General features: G+C 41.0%; 1 protein-coding gene across 1 annotated transcript in view; it reads left to right on the top strand.

Annotated features, from left to right (window-relative positions):
- Nucleotides 1-20,678, top strand: part of LOC114044085 (chondroitin sulfate proteoglycan 4-like) — a 116,370-nt gene that overhangs the window by 13,988 nt on the left and 81,704 nt on the right. The window contains 4 exon segments of the mRNA XM_027863369.1: nucleotides 18,171-18,193; nucleotides 18,195-18,286; nucleotides 18,288-18,381; nucleotides 18,383-18,560. Of these exon segments, the coding sequence (XP_027719170.1) occupies nucleotides 18,171-18,193; nucleotides 18,195-18,286; nucleotides 18,288-18,381; nucleotides 18,383-18,560 (387 nt within the window).

Here is a 20,678-nt window from a genome sequence, read left to right on the forward strand (position 1 = left end):
AATTGACAGGATTTGGCAGCTGATTAGATATGGTGAATAAGGATGGAGGGAGTCAAAGATGACCCCAAGGTTACAAGCTTATGTTACTAGTAGGATGATGGTACCCGCCACATGCAACAGTTTATCTTTTGGTGAGGCCAAGAATGAATCACAAATTCAGCTCTACTCAGACCACTGCCCTAATACCTGGTTCACCTGCTGAGTATATTATCTAGATCACTTTTAAGTAAAAACAAATTCTTGTGTTTGGAAGTTTAGAACAGGAATCAGAAAGCCTGGTTTTGATAAGTTTTCCCAGCATCTTGAAAACTGGAGGCACTTCATTTCAATTGCAACAGTGTTGTTGTCATAGGGCTTTGGGTAAGGTAACTCAATCCAGTGCCTTGTTTAATGGACCAGGGAAGGATCCCTTTGCTTCGTGGTCAAATGTCATTCTTATTTCCCCAGGATAAGAATAAAAAGGAACACTTGGATTTTTTTACAGGAGCTAAAGGTGTTTAAAAAAACAGAAGTCTGAATTTTTTTTACCTTCATTCATTCAAGAATTATCTGAGGTGTGACGATTTGGCTCAAAATTAGAGGTGGAGAATAGGGAATCCAGTGAATGGTTGAGATAGTTGTACTTGTCCTTTAGGGAAGGGAGTGTGCCTGTCTTCATGTATTTGAAGGTTTATGTGGAATAGGAGCTAGATTTGTTCTGCTTGACTCCAGAGGGTAGGACAAATTTAGGTTTGACAAAAGGAAAAACTTCCTAACAATTAAGGCTACACAAAAGCGGAATGGCCAGTCTCCAGTGGTAGCGTGTTCCATGTCCAGTAGAGGTCTTCAAAAAAATTCTGGAAGACTTGCTACTGAGGTTGGAGCATGAATTCTCAGTCAGGAACGGGTTAGACTAAATGGACCCTGAGGTCTCTTTCATCTCTTAGATACTGTGATTCTAAATTTTCGGATAGGATCTTCACTCCATGTTAACTAGTCTGGGTAACTAGACTCTAGTCACAGTTGACTCTCAGAAAGTTGGATAATAGGATCATAGATTTAGAGATGGAAGAGACCTTAGAAGTCATCTAGTCCAATCCTCTTATTTTAAAAATGAGGAAACTATGGTACAGAGAAGCCTAGGGACTTACCCAAAGCCACACAGTGAGTGGCAGAGCCAGAATTTCTATCTAGTTCCTCTGACAACAAATCCAGCATTCTTTAGTATTGGGTATATAAGCATATCCAGGTGAGACATGCTTTGGTTTTATAAATCTGATCAGAGAGAAGCGGCTCTTAATACTGATACAAAATTATCAATTCCTTAGTTAGATCTCCGAAGAAACTTGGCAGAGAATGGGCTATACAGCAAAATTGGAGAGCAGACCAGGCGGATTGTAAGAATTTAAACCAATAATGGAAACTCGCCACAAGAGGGCGCCCCTGGTCATCTCTTAGTCCTCGCTCTGAAGCCTGTTGTGTCATGCCAGTTCAAATGTCTCTTTCATTCATTTTAATCTTTAGCTTCCCCATGACCAAGAGCCTTCTGTTTAACCCTAATAATGGGAAATCCCCAGCATTTAATGCAGTATCTGGCACATAGCAGGTGCCAAATAAACGCTTATTGATTGATTAATTCTGCATTAAATAGTCACTGAAATTTCAAGTGTACCTGATCCAGCCAAAGGTCTTTTGGGGAGAGGGAGGGGGATTGACTTAATAAAATCTGGAGATTTAAATCATTAACATGAGTTTGATGTTAGATTTTTAAGTTCAATAGAATTCTTTTTTTTTTCTTTTAGGCAATTGGGGTTAAGTGACTTGCCCAAGGTCACATAACTAGTAAGCTTCAAGTGTTTGGTCTGAGGCCAAATTTGAACTTAGGTTCTCCTGACTTCAGGGCCAGTGCTCTATCCACTGTGCCACCTAGCTGCCCTAGTTCAATAGAATTCTAAGCATGAAGAGCAGATGAAGCAGATCAAGTAATCAAAGGACTTGTTGCTTTCTAGTTCTGAAAATGTTATTCATATGAACTTTTGCCAATTGTTTGGGCAGTTGTTGACTTGTTAGGAACTTAATTTCAGAAAATTTCTAACTTTATTCAGTCCCCATCCCCCTTCCACTATGCTCCATGGACTTGTCTGTTGTTTACAAACTCCTTTTCCTCCTAGATTTCTTTCTCTCATGTGCCTCCTGTCTTCTGCCAGTCGACGAAACAGAGTTTTTTTCTTGAAGACAACAAACACTTAGAAATAACAAGTATGTCCTTGATTCCTGAGAAAGTATTGTCCTAGGCAAGATTATAAAGGAAGCAAGCAAGCAAGACCCTGTCCTTACTCTTCCTTCTGCACATTCTCCCCTCCTTTTGGATATCCCCACTTCTTATGTCTTCTCTTGTATTGCTGCAGAAGGAATAGATTAATTCATACTATGATGTTAGTGAGTTCATCCCTCTAAAGGCATTTCTAAAAGTAGGATTCATGGGAATGAGAGAGGAGACAGTGCATAAATCAAAGGAATGGGGTTTTTTTCTTGTTTTTTATTATTGTTATTAATTTATTTATTTTTAATTTTCAACATTCACTTCCACAAGATTTTGAGTTCCAAATTTTCTCCCCATCTCGCCCCTCCCCCCACTCCAAGACGGCATGCACTCTAAATACCCCTTGCCTTAATCTGCCCTCCCTTCTATCACCTCCCCTTCTCTTATTCCTTTCTCCTTCTATTTTCCTTTAGGGAAGGATAGATTTCTATACCCCATTGCCTGTATATCTTATTTCCCAGTTGCATGTAAAAACAATTTTTAACATTTGTTTTTAAAACTTGGAGTTCCAAACTTTCTCCCTTCCTCTCTCCCCACCCACCCTCATTGAGAAGGCTCATTAACTGGATACAGGTTATACATGTGTAGTCATGCAAAAACACCTCCATAATAGTCATGTTGTGAAAAACTAACTATATTTCCCTTCATTATATTTCCCCCCCATTTATTCTATTCTCTCTTTTGACCCAGTCCCTCCTCAAAAGTGTTTGCTTCTGATTACCCCCTCCCCCAATCTGCCCTCCCTTCTATCATTAGCCCCACTCTCTTAGGGTAAGATAGATTTCTAAACTCAATTGAGTGTGTATGTTAAGGAATGTATTTTTAATGGAGGAATATCAAGCACCCCTACCTATGGGAGCAATAAGCATAGGACTAAACCAAATTGCAGCCCAACTGAAATCAAGATGGCGGATCAACTCAGCCTGGGCCAGGAGGAGGCAAAACAGATATTCTGGGGTCAAGCCTGAGGCAACATTGGGGAAGGAGCGGTAAAGATGCAATGCTGGGTGACTGAACTACCTCTCTGACTATGTCTTTCTGAGTACTGCCAACCTCCCACACCAGCACTGCCACTAGGTCTGATTCATGGCTTCTCTTGACCACTCCATGTGTTCCACATCCCCTTCTGAGCTCAGTACTGGATGCTGTGAAAGTGAGAAAGCCCTTTGGCTGGTGGTTCTTGAGGTCTGGTCTATGGTCATCTGTGGCACTGAGATGAGGTCATGAACTCAGGAGGGTGGGATCTGGGTGAAGTAGCAGGAGCTGGAGAATAAGTAGTAAGCAGAGACTCAAACTTTTCATTGCTCCCTACGACCTTTAATCTACTGGCCCCATATCCTGCCCCACCAAGGAAGGAATGTTTATAGATAGCACTAACAAGGATATAGACAGAATGGGGTGAACTTTAAAGGAGGTGAGCTTGTGCTACTGACCGATGATGGTAGAGGGAGGTTCTGAAAGTGGCAGTGAGTATGACAACTCCTCCTGGCCCTGTGCATCAGAGGTATGAGCAGTCAGCCTGCTTAAATATGTGATTTTGGTTATATGAAGAAAACTGGCCTCACACAGCTATATTGTTGGAAAAGGAAGAAGTTTTTTAATAAGCAAATAATATCTTCATATTCTTCTTTTAAAAATTTAGAGACTAGTTGAATCTGGGGAATTGTATCTGGGAGGACTTCCGGCATTTATATGGAACCCATGTAGCACCATATTGCTGAACTAAATGTTTCTTGGAGGAAAATAGTTCTCTCTGAAATAATCATACTTAGGTTAATATTATTGACTGACTTTTTGAGAAATACTCAAAAGGGGGTGAATGAACTAAGCCATAAACTTTATTAAGCTGGAATAACTGATACTAAGACTGTTTCATTGACATCTGCAATCTTTTTTAGTGCAAGCAAAATTATATTTAAAGATTGCTAATTTAAAGATTCCTAATTGCTCCTGAATAGCTTTGTACTGGCTGGAATATGAATAGTACAGAAAGTATGTATGTATGTTGGTGTAGGAAACAATATGAGAGAAAGAATGACTAGCTCTTCCCGCCTTCTCTGGAGGGTGAGCTACACCCATACTCAAGTAAATAGCAAAGCCCATTCAGCACATGGCAAAATGGTATAATGGAAACAATATTGGCTTGACAGTCAAGAGACCTGGCTTGTAGTCTTGGCTCTGCCAAACAGCTGTGCCCCTTGGGCAAGTGACTTTACCTTTGTATCATCATCTAGAAAATGAAAGAATTGAGCTATCTCTAGATCTCCTCTATGTATCTATGGCCCAGGCAGGACAGGGGCCTGGTGAAGGGATTTAACTAAATAAATGTGGCCCTTTACTCTTAATACAATCTAAGTTTTTCAATGCTAGATCCTCAACTCCTCCTTGTTCTATAAAGTCCTGGGTGGGTGGAGGCATGGATTGGCAGAGTTCATAAATTTGAGACCAATGGAAGAGGTCGGGTTGTCCCATGTGGGTAAGTTTTAAAAACAAGTTGCCCCCAATCCCACCCTGAGCTACACATCTTAAACCTTTGATCAAAGCTCTTGGAAGGCAATAATAATGACAGCTCACATTTATCAGGAAAGGCACTGGGTCTGTGATGTCAATAGCATAGAATTCCCAAGGAAGGAAACTGTTAATAGTGCTACGCACACCTTAAATTGAATTGGTCTGAGAGAGCTGTGCTGATTGTCTTTAAAGTCTTGTAAATACTGTAGCTCTGAAAACCTTCTAAACTTGAATAGTAACCTTCTCTTCATTCCCCACCCTGGGATTCCAGGAAGAAGGCAAGATGGAGCTGAGGGTGTCAGGCCTCTTATTAGCCATGCCCATGAAGCTTTACCAGCCCAAAAAGCAGAGTATGGGAAAGTGATGTAAGGTCGGGATGACATGACGGAGAGCATGGACAGAGAGGGATAAATGAAGAGCCTGCACAGGACCTGAGCTCATTATTCCTTGCAGCAGATTTGGACTCTGTTGAGGCAAACTGGTACAGTGGGAAAAGTAATGGATTTAAAGTCAGAGTACCTGGATTCAAATTCTGCCTCTGTGCGGTTGTCTTAGCTGTGCGACCTTAGGCAATTCATTTAACTTTTCTGGGACTCAGTTTCTTCATGTGTAAAATGACAGAGTTGAACTCTGAGTTCCCTTTCCGTTCTAAGTTTATAATCCTGTAATCCTTCTTATTCCCTCTGTGACAGAGGACAAGTTACTTAGTCTCTCCCTGATAGACCCTTGACCCCTCTGTAAAATGAGGGAGTCGCATTAGATGAGCTTGGAGGCTCTCTCCAGTTCTAAATTTTACTCTTCTGGACTTTTCTGCTGTTCCCCCAGGGATTTTCCTGCTTGTAGATGACACCAGATGCTCAGGATTATCCACAGGTGTTCCAAAGACAGGCCTCACAAAAGTCAACAAAGGAAACGATGCTCTCAGCTTTTTTGTCTTGAACAATGTGTTTCAAATATCAGTTTTTCAGGAGCGTGGTAGGGTCGCTAGAGGGCATTTTGCTTCTCACATCTCACCAAGCTGAAGGACAAAAGGACGAGGTTGAATCATATGTTTAAGTAGAATAAAGGAGAGGGATAATGTAGCAGTAAATGAGTTTCTGGAAAGCAGAGTTCCACAATGTTAAGCCAATTTTCTGGTTACAATATAGTCAAATATAGTTTCCTTTGGTTTCTTGTACTTCTTTAGCTAGTAGAACCAGAAAGTGGCTTCATTTAAAAAAAAAAACTCAATTCAGCAAAAAAATGTACTCTCTTAATGAGGCCTGGTGCCTTCTTGTATTATGTTTGAGGCACCAGGGCCCCTTAGGGGGAAGGACGACCACAGCAGTCTCAGATTTTCCTATTCCTACAAAGCCTAGAGGATTCTGGTAAAAGGAATGAATAGCTCCGAGTTACCCAAGAGCTTTATCCCACAGCAGGGGGCTTCCCCGTGGTTCCAACGTGGAGCTGGCCTCCTGGGTGGGCTTGGGGATACGTGCTTTCTAATCTGAATTGACCATCTGGGAAAACTCATCACTGTGTGGGTGGCTTGGCAACCCATCTTGGAGTCTAGCAGAGAAACAGTTGTGAAGTTAGGAGAGGACAGGAGTTTTCTAACGAAGCTGAGGACCCAGGGTAGCAATCTGCTGAGAGGCAAATAGCCTCCCCTCCAACTCTATGTGCATTTTATGTGTACCCCCTTTTTGGCTACAGGTAGGAGTTATCTTCCTTCTAGCCTTGATTAATGGCCTGTAACTGTCATTTTCTGATAAGCCTAAAAACTTAGTTGTTGTGAGAAACCTTAAAGCAGACTATAAACTCCCTGAGGGCAGTGACTATTTCAACTTTTGTCTTTGTATCTAGCACTTAGCACAGTGCTTGGAACATAATATAAATGAATGAATGAATGAATAGATGAATGAACGAAAAAATGATTTTGCTTTTCAGTACTAAGCATTTACTATGTACAAAGCACTATGCTAAATGCTGGGATTCAAAAAGAAAACTAAGATGGTTTCTGTTCTCAAGGAACAAAATCCCCTTAATAAAAGAATTTGTTTAAAACTTGGACTCAATCAAAAGGCCACACCCAAGGACCTAGAAGGCCACATGTGGCCTCGAGGCCGCAGGTTTCCCGCCCTTGTCCTAGCCCAAACAGAAGTGTGCTCTAGGACCAAGAAGAAACCAGAGCTTGCCCTTCCTGTAAAAACTTAAATATGAATTAAAATCTAAGGTTTCCAGGAGAAACCATAAGCAGGGACAAAATCAACTGAATTCTAATACTCTTAGGGAAAACTTTGGCTGAGGGGTCTAACATATCATACCACTATCTTAGTCAGAAGTCCAGTCCTTTGACAACTTCCTCTTTCTTATAGTATTTTCCACATCTCATTTCTGTTGTTGTTCAGTCTTCTTTCAGTCATATCTCTGTAACCCCATTTTCTTGGCAGAGATACTGGAGTGGTTTGCCATTTTCAGTTCTCTAGGTCTTTTTATAGATGAGGAAACTGAGGCAAACAGGATTAGATGACATGGCCAGGGTCACACAGCTAGTAAGTGTCTAAGGCCAGATTTGAACTCACAAAGAAGAGTATTCCTGACTCGAGTCCTGACACTCTATCCACTATGCCACCTAGCTGCCCTTTGTATTCTATCAATTCATGTGCATTTTCTAATCCATTGGGTTTCTATTTTCTTGAGAACTTACTCCTCTGTGTATCTTCTACACCACCTAGAATAGTGACTCGTACCTAGAAGGCACCAGTGGGTATTGGCTGAATGAATGAATGGGTAAGATATCTTACTCTGATGTTGATGATTTTATCTCTCTTTTTTTAAAATCCACTTTCACTTCTAAATGCTTTATCTAAACTGAGCAATCATTGATAATCAGGTAGGGCATAATATTGGGAGAAACATACTTTAGTAGTTTCACACTTAGAAAAGGACATGATTGATGGTAAATGAGGAGCCTGCCTTGATACCCAGGCATCCTTATTCTGCAGTATCCAGACAGCCTTTACAGCACATAAATTGGCTACAGACCATGCTGTCTTTGAAGCATTTGAGTTAAAAATTGGACCTGATTTCAGGAAGAAGAGGAATAGCAATGTTCTTAAGGGAAATAATAATAAATCCTCTCACTTTGGCAGGATATTAGTCAAATACCTTTGGAGAATTCACTAATTAAATGTTCCCTAATTTACCCAGAGATTGCTAGCTAGATCTTGGCATCGAAAACCAAACACTTAAAGCTTCCCCACAGATTATTTCCCTCATTTAAATGTTAGAGATTTTCCATTTCTGTTGTTGAGATTGATGTTATAATCCTAGAAAATTACATAAAAGATGAGATTGTCCAATTTATTCATTTTACAGATTAAGAAACTGAGGCCCCAAGTGTCTGTGAGAAGGTAGAGAAGATAAGCCAGCCCATCCTGTTTCCCCAAAGGAAGACAGAGACAAACATTGTCATAAGACAACCTGAAGTCAGTGGATCCAAGTTTGAGTCTTAATTCTGCTGCCTGCCAATTGTGTGACCTTAGGCAAGACTTCCAACTTCTCTGGGTCTCAGTTTCCTGACCTGTAAAATGAAGGAATTAGATTTTAACCCTTTCAAATTTTATGCTCCTGCTGTCCTGTCTCTTTATTTATTTATTTTTTTTAGGCAATTGGGTTTAAGTGACTTGCCCAGGGTCACACAACTAGTAAGTGTCAAGTGTTCGGTCTGAGATCAGATTTGAACTCCTGACTCCAGGGCTGGTGTTCTATTACTTCACCACCTAGCTGCCCCCTATCCTGTCTCTTTAAAAAATATATTTCTATTGATTATATTTTGCTTTGCAATACCTATATTGCCAACATGGCCCTCTCTTTCCCTCTGCCCTGAACGACATCTCTTAGCAAAAAAAATTAAAAGAAGGAAAAAATAGTTTTTCAAGACCAACTAGCTAGCAAAACTATATCATTCAAGTCCAATATTATATGCAACATTCCATACCCATAGTTCTCCACTTATGCTGAGAAATAGAGGAGGTGCCTTCTTATATACTTCTATGGATAGCTAGGTGGCACAGTGGATATAGTGCTGAACCTGGAGTCAGGAAAACCTGAATTCAAATCTGATCTCAGACACTTACTAGCTGTGTGACCCTAGGCAGGTCACTTAACCTCTATCTGCCTCAGCTTCCTCACCTGTAAAATGAGAATGATAATAATAGCACCTACTTCTTTGGGTTGTTATAGAGATAAAATTGGATAATAATTGTTAAGTACTTAGCACAGTGCCTAGAACATAGTAAGTACTATATTAATATTAGCTATTAAATTATTATGAGTATTTTCTTCGATGTCAAGCTTATTATAATTTCATTGGTGTGTATGGGTGTTCAAGGAGGACCAGCACCTTTGGCGTGAGGGCTTGCCCAGCCCTTTTCAGGACTGCTTTCCACCTTTGGTGTTTACCTGATTCACCCAACTCTACTTGTGTCTCCAAGAAGCTATTTAGCATGTGAAGCAGCCACAATCATGTAAACAGTCTAGGCAGATGGACTAAACCAGATTGAGGGTAACCGATAGGCCACAAGACTGTCGGTGAGTCAGGGAGGTGTCTACCCCAAGTACGTGAAGATTTCTCTCTGTGGAATGGGTGCATGAGAACCATTTGTTCCAATGGCAGCTGAAGCAGGTGCTATGGAGCACTTAGTGAGAGCTTGGTTAGACATCAAAGACACCAAGGTCATCTACTGCATCCCTGACCTGAGTTTTGTCTGATGCCTGAGTTTTGTCAGGATTTTGACTTTTGACTTTTGTCCTGATGTGTGATGTTTGTGCTACCACTGGACTTGGATGACTCTGGAAGAGAGAGTGTGGCTGATGACTTTGCACGAATCTGCCCCACTCATATCCAGCTCCTGAGCAAGGGAAGGCATCCCCTGTGATGTTATTGGTCCTCTCTGAAAATGAAGGACAAACAATATTACAATTTCACAGTATTCAGTTTGGACTATTTTGCTGTTGCCATTCTTTCCATTACACTCTTGTAGTCAATGTGTATGTTGTTTTCCTGGTTCTACTATACTTTTGTAACAGTTCACGTATGTCTTCTCTATAATCTTCATATTTGTGATTTCTTAGAGCATAGCAACATGTAAATGGGCAACAATTTGTTTAGCCATTACCCAGTTGGTGAGCATCTACTTTGTTTCCAGTTCTTTGCTATTATAAGAAAAATGCTACTAAAATATTTTGCCATATATGGGGCCCTTTTCTTCTTTTTTTCTTCATTGTCCTCCTGGAATAGATGCCTAGCAGTGGGATCTTTTGGTCAAAAGGTAAAGACATTTTAGTCAGTTTCTTAGCCTACCCCAAATTACTTTTCAGAGTTGTTGGACCAATTCACCTCTCCACCAATAGCATATTCATGTGCCTGATATTCTACAACCCCTCAGACAGTCTATTCCTATTTTTTCCATCTTTGCAAATTTGCTTGGGTATGTAGTGAAACCTCAGAATTGTTTTGATTCACATTTTGCTTATAATTCCCTGAATGCCTTACAACTCTGTTGCATCCAGCATGGTTTTCTTTTCTATGTACTTAGTCTAGCCCCACTATCCTTCCTGACTTTATCTTCTTATATACCATTTCCACTTCCTCATATATGGCCCATTGGGTTACTGAAGGCTTAGAATTTTAGTGTGGTAATGAGATTTTTTTAATAGAATGCTAGCAAATCTTATTTATTTCACATCTATTTGTTTTCCTCCTTCCAGTTTCATCTGTGAATATTCTTTGGATGATCTGGATTAATTGGTTCTCATGACAAGTTTTTTGCTGACTAGCTTTTTTCACCACTGCTTTTTGTTGTTTTGTGGGTCAACACCATTTATAATCCTCTGTCATCCTTCTTTGTAGTGTTTCACAAATGAGCTTGTTTGCTAGACTCATGCACACTCCCTTTGGATGCCACTTTTTTCAGATTGGCATGGAGATCAAGTATTTGCTGGCTGAGGCAGTTTCTGAGCTCTTATAGCCTCCTCATTAGAGAAGTCTTTTATATTCATTAAACTCCCCTAAGAAATGGTGATTGAGTCAATGTTTTTACTTTTATCCATTTTCCTTTTGTTCATAGCCTTGTTTAATTAGATTGGGATGGAGCTCTAATAATTGCATGAAATGACTTCTGATCAGCCTTTTTTTTTTTTAATTTGTTGGTGACTTTGACCTTTGCTTTAAGCAGCTGATCACCAGACTGTACATAGACTAGTGATTCTGAAGTGACACCCACATTGGTAATCAGCTCTTTCTGTTAAGAAATAGAATTATTAGGGTGTTGATGTTGCTTATGTAGCTTATGTGTGTTCCCATAGGTCTGTCTAGATGTGAACCTAAATATCTCTAGAGCCTTTTCTTCCCACCCTTCTCTAAGGGAGACTGATTCTAGACAGGAGAAAAAAAAGTGTGAGGCTAGAATGATATCTATTTGCCTCCTGCTAAAGGTTATTAGTCTGGGGCAGTGGTATGCTGGAGCCAACTCTACCAGTTCATAAGAGTCAACTTAAATTTTCAGTGATCACTTATACTTTGGAAATCTGTAAATTACAAAACATGGATTGATTTATTGTTTGGTTGATTGTCTGGACTTAAGAAAGTGTAAATTATGCAGATTAAACTTAAAAGTATGTCCTATGTATAATGGAGAGAGACTGGGTCTGAAGTTAGGAAGACCTATCAATCAATCAACATTTATTAAGTTCCTACCTACGTGCCAGGCACTGTGCTAAGTTCGAGGGATACAAAAAGAAGAAAAAGATAGTTCCTATCCTCAAGGAGCTCAAAATCTAACGGGGAAGACAACATACAAAACAAATATATACAAAGAAAGTATTATGTGAAAGATAGATATTGCTTTGAAATTTATTTAATTTTAAAGGTGTGCCCTATATTTTAGGGCAGCCTATATTTGGACAAATACAATACTTTGCATCTTTTCAAATGTACCGATGTAGACTTCATGAACATCCTTTGTTCTTAGCATTTCTGATAGTTTCCTATGACCTACAACCTGATGTCAGGAAATAGGCTGCCCTGAGGAATGGGGGGGTTCCTCCTCACTGGAGGTCTTCAAGCAAAGGCTAGGCACTCACTAATTGGGTATGTTATGCTAGACATTCCTTCCATGTATGGGATAGGTTAGATGTACACTTTCTAATTATCAAATTCTGTTATATTGCCATTCTGCTAAAAATTTTTAAATGGCTTTTCACTACCTACAGGACAGAGGACAAACCATTTAGGCTGGCACTCGAGGCATTTCACAAACTGACCTCTATCTTCTAGTCTCCTATTACTACCCTACAAAAATGAAACACTAGCCTAACTGATCTACTTCTTGTTCCCTGTGACAAAAATTGTCCTAGAATTCACTGATAGGAGTTGCTGCCAATTATATAATCAACAACACAAGGATAGAAAAACCACTTTATTATGTTCAGAGCATAGACTCACAGTATGCAAAAATCAGTGGGTCAGAGCAGTATTTTAGCAGTCTTATATAGGTTTTGGTTACAGGATCAGGATGGGTATAGTGGAATATCAAAGAGTAAATAAGGGAAGATGATAATTTACAGACCAAAGAATAGATGGCAGAAAAGGAAGATCTACATTAACCAAAAGAGGAAACTAGCTGGGAAACATTGAGGCTATAGCTGTTATCTCAAGCTGTAAATTTGTAGACATGTTAACTGAGCAGGAACTAACCAGTTAACACTAGAGATATAGTTGATGTCTCAGTTTGACTTTGCACACTCTAGCTAGTTACTGACCTGCTCATCTTAAGTAAATGATGGTAATAAAGTTGAGCAAGAAATTCTCTTATCCCCAACCTAGGACCTCACATTCCAGCTTCTGCTTTTTTCCTAACTTGATACCTCCCTTCCTGCTCACCATTTGTGTGTAAATTTTACCTTTTCTTCAAGACCCAGTTCAACTCCTACCTGTTCCATGAGGTCAACCTTGATTCCCCCTAGAATTGATGTCCCCCTGCACTCTGAAAGCATTTTCTTCTATACTATTCATCTGGTTACTTAGCCTTTGCTACCATATATTGTTGTATGTCTTTGTTATGTAGCTGCCTATATCTCTCCAACTAGGTTGTACGTCTCTTGAAACTTAAGCTTCTTTATATCCCCAGTATTAGTGTTAAATAAATACCTTCTAATGGTGAGGAGTGCTTATTTGTTTACTCTGGAGACTTGTAGGAGCCTTATGGGGAGGTAAGCTCTTTAAACTAAGGGAATGAATGAATGAATGAATGAGTGAATGAATGACAAAGCATTTATTAAGCACTTACTTTGTGCAAAACACTGGTAATGCCAATAGAAAGGTAAGACAGTCCCTGCTGTCAAGGAGATCATATTCTAATGGGAGAGATAATAATACAGAAAGTTTCTTTCTTTCTTTTCTGTTTTTTTTTTTAATTTAAGGGACCATACCTTAATTCACTTCTGCCATACCCTTAGTGCCCAGCATAGATGCTCAGTAAACATTTGTTACTAATAATAGCTCACATTACTTAAGTACTTAAAGTGCTTTACATACACTCATTTGATTGTGTGATTAATGCATACATATATGAAAAACTTGAAGCAATTCTAAATAGTGTTAAATAATTAAATATTTCTCTTTTGTGTTTTCATTTTTCATTTCTGATTCCTTAATGGGCAAATATTACTCCTTCCAAAGCAGCCAAGCAGATGAGAAGACTTCTTGGCTGAAGCAGCTATTTCTGAACTCTGAAAATTGTTAGCATCTAGCCACAACTTTCCCCTGCTATAACCAAATCAATCATTTAACAAGCATACAGGCAACACTTTGCTTTGGGTGCTAGGAAGAGACAAAGGACTGAACACACCTGTCTGTCTTCACTGACTTTACACCTGTTGTTCAGTTGTTCATTCCTGTCCGGTTCTTCACGACCCCATGGACCACAGCATGCCAGGCCCTTCTGTTCTCTACTATCTCTTGAAGTCTGTCCAAGTTCATGTTCATTGTTCCCATGACACTATCTATCCATCTCATTCTCTGCCATCCTCTTCTCCTTTTGCCTTTAATCTTTCCTAACATCAGGGTCTTTTCTAGTGAGTCCCATCTTCTCCTTACACGGCCAAAGTATTTAAGCTTCAGCTTCAGTATTTGATCTTTCAGTGAATAATCTGATTTAATTTCTTTATGTATTGACTGATTTGCTCTCCTTGCTGTCCAAGGGACTCTCAAAAATCTTCTCCAGTACCCAGAGCAACTGGCATGAGCTGTCTCCCTACCTTTCTTTTACTCTAGGTAGCTAGATAGAACAATGGATAAAGCACTAGATCTGAAGTCAGATAGTTGTTAAGTCATTTTTTTCAGTCATGTCTGATTCTTTGTGACCTCATTTAGGATTTTCTTGGCAGAGATACTGGAGTGGTTTGCCAGTTCCTCCTCCAGCTCATTTTACAGATGAGGAACTGAGGCAAACAGGGCTAAGTGACTTGACCAGGGTCACATAGCTAGCAAGTATCTGAGGCCAGATTTGAACTCTTGGAGATGAGTCTTTTTGACTCCAAGTCCAGCACTCAATCCACTGCACCACCAGCTACTTTGACTTTACACTCGCATGAACACACACACATACAATTCAATTCAACAAAGATCCATTGAACATTTGGAGAGGCATTGTATTAGATGCAATCTCTCCAGGTTAGTAAGAAGAATAATTAATGAAATGGGTAATCACTCACTCCTGAGTGACTTTTAAGGTACCAACGTTGTCATTTTCATAACTGCAAATTTTTTAATTTGGGAAAATAGTAGGACAAGTCAAGAATTGACATCTTGTCAATATCCTGGTTGCATTTGTGGAGGAGGATTAACACGAGTACTGTGAGTTTTGGGGAAGCATCTCTCCAGATAGAACAACCACTTCAGAGGCCAAAGAAACAGGGGTTATGTTAATAAAGACCCTCAGGCTATCCTTTATTTCCCTTCCTACTGGTAACAACAGGGTGAGCCAGACTTATTCTGTCTTGAAGGGGGTCTTCTCTATATTAGCGATTACTAATCACAGAGAAATTCAGAGGAATAAATCTGATCTTTATTAACTGTTGAGACTCTCAGATAGGGGTCTGTCCACACTTCTAGGCCCCCACTCGCCATTTTCCTTTTGACCTTGGAATGCCTCTGATTGGCTGTGTGCTCTCAGCAAGCCTAAAAAGCTATAAAAACTCAATCTGTATCTTAGGTTGAAGCTGCTACTAGCTGGTACAGTCCTCTTTAGCAGGCTAATAATAAATTTCAGTCAATTGGTCAATCAGTGGTCGGTCAAGAAGCATTTATTAAGCACCTACTGTGTGCCAGGCATTGTGTTAAGCACTAGGGATATAAAGAAAGGTAAAAGATGGTCTCTGCTCTCAAGGAAACATCATGAAACTTTGTTGTTTTCTCAACTGCAAATGTTTATATTTGGGGGAAATAGTAGGGCTAAACACTTGGCAATCACTTGGAGAAGATGCACAAACTTTGGAGGTTTCGTGTTATTTACTGGGATGTTCAAACACATCGGTGTTAACATGCTTGCAGCTTAGGCAGAGTTCTCCAGCACTCAGCAGAATGCCATGTCTTTCAAATTTAGACTGCTGAGCAGTGCATGGCTGGGACTTGAGAAAGTTTCAGAATGAAACAGGATGAAGGGTGGACCCAGAAGTAAGGACAGTGGAGGAGGCAGCTGCAGAGAAGATCTAGATGCTAACTTCATCCCCACCCCCACCTTCCACTGGACCTATTTAACTCTATTACTCAGGTGATGCATGTTAGTGAGACCAAGGATCTGGGCTTAATGCCTGTGTAGATGAGGACCTCTAAGCTTTAATTTCATCCCCACCATGAGCAAAGTGCCAAGAGGAGGGTACACAGGCACTACATCACCTCTCTGGGCTTCATATTCCATAGCTGTGAAATGGGGATAATATAATACCTGCATTATCTTATTGTATTGCTGTTTAGGTCAAATGAAATAAGGTATATGAAAACCCTCTGAAAATTATAAAGTGCTATATGGTTGAGAAGGTATGCAACTGTAGACTGCATTAATAGTACAGTATTCTACACTGGTCATACTACATCTGTGTTCAGTGAATGAAGTATACACTGTAATGGGAATTTTAAAATTTCTTTTTATTAATTATTAATTTATTAATTAATTATTCAGGGGTAAGGGTCATTCCTCCTGCAGGTTTTAGTTGACTAAAGGCCAATCTTCCATTAATGTTGACCTTACTTGACCAAAACCTGACTCATAGAATAATAATGTTAAGGGAAAATCAAGGCATTTTTCTTTTAGTTGAGAGGTTGGTGAGCTGGCTGAAACGTGTCCCATGGGATGTGAAAATTTACTTATGTTTTCCTCCAATAAGAAGCCAGAGGAAGAATTTCAACTGTCCCTGACACCTTGAAGACATGTAAATCTTTTCCCTCAATTTCACCTATTTGTGAACCCTCTAAAAGTAGTTTAATCTGTAACCTGACTTATTTTACCTATAGAGTTTATATCTTTAGGAGATGTATGAGATTTTGTCTCTTTTTAGCTAAGTTTGTTCAACTTTTATGACATTTAAGGAAATATGCTATTATGAATCTGTCTTTTAACTTTTATGACCTAAGAAGAATGTACAAGACAGCAATATTTAACAGAATTAGTCCTCTGTCACTCTGATGTAATTTTGCCTACAAGAAGGCTTATTGGAATCCTAATGGTTGCTCAGGTTTGTTTTTTTCTCCAAGGCCTGAACCTATGCTTGAGCCTAACAATAAAACCTAGGTTTTTACCTTTATATTTCTGCATTGTGGTAAATATTTTGGCAGCAGTTACCTACCATATGAACTCAGAGAGGAGATATTTCTCCCATAACAACACTATAGAGTATTGTATTCAGTTCAAGGTACTGCATTTTAAGAAAATAATTGGCAAACTGTAGTATGATCAGAGGAGAGTGTTGTGACAGTTCCCCAGTGTGGGTCCCTTGAGATCATTTAGGCCCCACGTTTAGTCCAATCCTATCACTTCACAAATTACAAAACTGACGCCCAAAGAGATTAAAAGACTTAATCAAGGCCAAACAACTTGTGGCAAAACATGAATATGAGAAGGCAGCTAGGTGGTGCAGAGGATAGAGCACCTGCCGTAGAGTCAGGAGGACCTGAGTTCAAATCCAGCCTCAGATCAAACACTTAACACTAGTCGTGTGACCCTGGGCAAGTCACTTAACCCCAACTGCCTAAAAATAAAAAAGACAAAACATGGGTATTGAAACCTGGATCCTCTGATTTCCCTATACAGTATTCTTTCCACTAGATGATGATCTCTAAGGTGTTTTCCAACTTTGGGATTCTGTTTTGACATATTGTGTCATTTAGTGGGTACTGTTCTCACGGCCAAAAATGCTACCCCCTTTTCTCTTTCCTTAACCAAGTCCCAGCCATAGGTTCCACTCAGCTCACGTGAGTTCTTTATAAAGATTTCCCTGACCATACCAGACATGTCTACCTACTTTGAAGGCCTGTAGTTCTTACAATTTTTATCATTCATTTGATTTACTAGAATACATACTGCCTTGTATTGCCGAGTGAGAGTTCCACCAAGACCACTTAACCTCTCAGCGTGGTTAGTGGTTAGGCAGGACTCTGCCTTTTCACTCGATGTCCACTCCCATTGTTTCAGGAAGACTGGAAAGGCAGAAGGGGGCCATGTGAAGTTTTCTAGTGAGGAAATTCTAAGTTGGCACCTTCTTTGAAGCTTCTAAAGAGTTGCCTGGGGCACTGAAAAGTTAAGTGATTTGCCCAGTATCCCAGTAAAAAAGGTGATAGAGACATATCTACATATATATGCATATAGATAATACACATATCTATCTATATCTACATATATCTATCTTATTTGCACATAATTGCTTCTTGTCTCCTCCATTCGAATGTGAGCTCCCTGAGGATTGTGCTTTGTCCAGGGATTAACACTGAGCCTGGAGTATAGCAGGTGCTTAATAAATGCTTGCTGACTTGACCAGGAGTTTGCTACAATAATGAAGTTACTGCTGATTTTAAAAACAACCCCAAACTTTTACAGGGTTTAAGTCTCAGAGAATATTTTGACATCTGAGGGCCTAGGACCACCTCTTCCACCAAATGTTAAGGTTATACGCCCAACCGATGCTCGAGAAATAACTTCTAGGGATGAATTATACATTATTAGGCGCGCACCGAAAGGCGCCGGGGCCCTTTCGAGCTACGTCTGGGGGAAGGTCCCAGCAGCCCCCTCCTCTCCACAGGCTACTTGTGGCTAATGCCCAGGGAAGGGCTCTCCAAACACAGCCCAAATCTCCAAAGGGAACTTCTCCACTGATGGGCTGTCGGGTCGAGAGGCCTGACAGAACAGAACAGCTGCAGCTCAAAAATCTCGTTCAATTCCCCTCTCCTCCGCCCACTGCCCCGGGCCGGCCTGGTGCAGCGAGGGGGCGGCGCCCCTCAGCCCGACCCGGTCAGGCGCGCGCTGCGCGGTCGGGAGCGCCCGCTGGGGAGGGGCCCGACTGGGGCTACAGGTAGCCCGGGCTGCCGCCCGCGATTGGAATGTGCCCGGGGCGCGGGGGGCGCTTCCTGGCGGGATGAAGGGGCTCCCTGCTGGCCGCCTTCCCGTTCTCGCCGCCTTCCTGGGGCTCTTCTGGACGCGCCAGGCATTCGGAGGTATGGGCTGCTCACCTCGCCTGCCCGTGGCCTCTCCGGGCACCCTGGTTGCGCAGGGCAGGCCCGGAGAGGGGCGGACGCGGGGCCCCGCGCGTGCTGGTCCGCGGACGGGCAGGCGGGAGGGCGCGCGGGGAATCTGGAGAGCCGGGGCTGGCAGGCTGGGGACAGGTGCCCAGCGGCCGTCTCCGTCCGGCCTGCCCAGCGGAAGCGTTGCAAGGGGGAGAGCTCAGCGGTGATCTAGCAAACTCTGAGGCCATGTTGGTAACTTGAGGACCCCAGATTTTAACTCTTGCATAGCTAAGCGCGCGAAGCACGGGTAAGGTTCGGGGGCCCGGGCAGAGACTGCAGGAAGGGAGGCCGTGTGGCCAGCGCCCCCTTCCTCATTCCCGCGGGATGGGAGAGGGGGGCTACAAAGGAGACTAAGTGGTGGCATTTTTAAAGCAATCTCTTAGTCCCAGATGGTTTCTTGGCCATATTAGGGTTAAAGTCTGGAGGGCAACATCCTGAACTTCTTAGCATTAGTGATTAAAAACTGAAAGGGCCCGTGTAGTTTATCTAGTCCACCTCTTCTCCATCTTACACATGAGGAAACTGAGGCCTAGAGAAGTCACACACAGGTGGTGTGACCCGTGGTGGAGGCAGGATTTTCATTGGTCCTTTGTCTCCAAGTGCTTTCCACTGTACCATACTGACTTGCACCTGACCAAACATTTATTTTCTCTCCCAAGACTCTGGGCTTTAGAATTATGCTCTTGTATTGGGCTTCAGATTTCACGCCAAGGGAAGGTAGGAATGATGCCTGTGTTTCCTGTGCTTTCTATGAATTCTTTTTTAGCCTCCTCTATATAGAAACATTGAACTTGAAAAATTGCATGTGACTCATGTAACATGTCATATTTTTGCCATAAATAAAGGTCCTAATTCCTTTTTGGCCACTGGCCTGAACTCTTCTTGTTCACCCTCCCTTCATGTCAAAATTTCTCTCCTCACATTTCAATTTAACTCCTATTGAAATGCTGTATTATTTAAACTAGGAGTCTTGTGGTTTCTCCACCCCCATACCTCAATTTTGAAATTCAGGGTGCGCACTATGGAGAGATTTTGGAAGTTTTAAGAAGGAATTATAAACATAAGGCCTAGTGTTATTTTTGTCTTAATATTAGTCAATTTAGTTTAAGGCTTAGATGTAAATACAGTAGCCATTAACCTTGTCCACTTCACTGTGTTAAAGATGGATAATTTAATTGAGTATACATATCTCTCTTCAGCTGTAGAGGTGTATGGTGAAAAAAGTGTTACCCAGAGTTTAACCTGTCAATGAGCCTTTCTGAAATTAAACATTATGGTCCTTGTTTAACAGACCAATGACAGATTGTAGGGAAGCCTTTCCAGCTTGGTAGGTTCTGCCAGAGGTTACTTTCCTTTAGCACAGAATCCATGGTCACCTATCTACATCTCCGGGAGGCATTGGAGCAGGACTTGAGTTGAGGATCTTCTCTGTTTCATTATTTTTCTAAAAATGTGAAACATGTTCTGTCATGTGGTTAGAGGCAGTGTAGCATAATGGAATTTTCAAGGCAAATTCTTGAAAAAGTTGTCTAAGATTGCTACTACCATTTTCTCTCCTCAAACTTTTGCACAGTGGCTCACTCCTCTGAAACTGTGCTATCTCCAAAATTGCCTTTGATCAGATGGCCTTTTCTCAGTCTTAATCCTTCTTGATCTATCTGCTGTATTTGACACTGTTGACTATCATCTCCTCCTAGATACTTTTTGGGTTTTGTGACCCTCCATTCTTCTGGTTCACTTCTTAGCTATCTGATGGCTTTTTTTTTTTTTCACTTTCCTTTGGTGACTCATCACCATACCTCCTAACTGTGAGTACTCTTCAAGGTTGTCATGACCTTTTCCTCCCTCTGTAGGCTGTCATAGAAACCTCATCAGCTCCCCAGAGTTTAACTAGCATCTCTTTGCAGATTCCAGCTCTACATATCCAGCCCCAGACTCTCCTCTGAGCTTTAATCTCCTATCACCAGTTGCCTAGTGAATATTTCAAAATGGATATCCAAGAGATATTTTAAACTCAACCCTTCTAAAATTGTACTCATTATCTTTCTC

Source organism: Vombatus ursinus, unplaced genomic scaffold, assembly GCF_900497805.2.
Source record: "Vombatus ursinus unplaced genomic scaffold, bare-nosed wombat genome assembly UNPS02014772.1, whole genome shotgun sequence".
NCBI classification, from domain to species: domain Eukaryota; kingdom Metazoa; phylum Chordata; class Mammalia; order Diprotodontia; family Vombatidae; genus Vombatus; species Vombatus ursinus.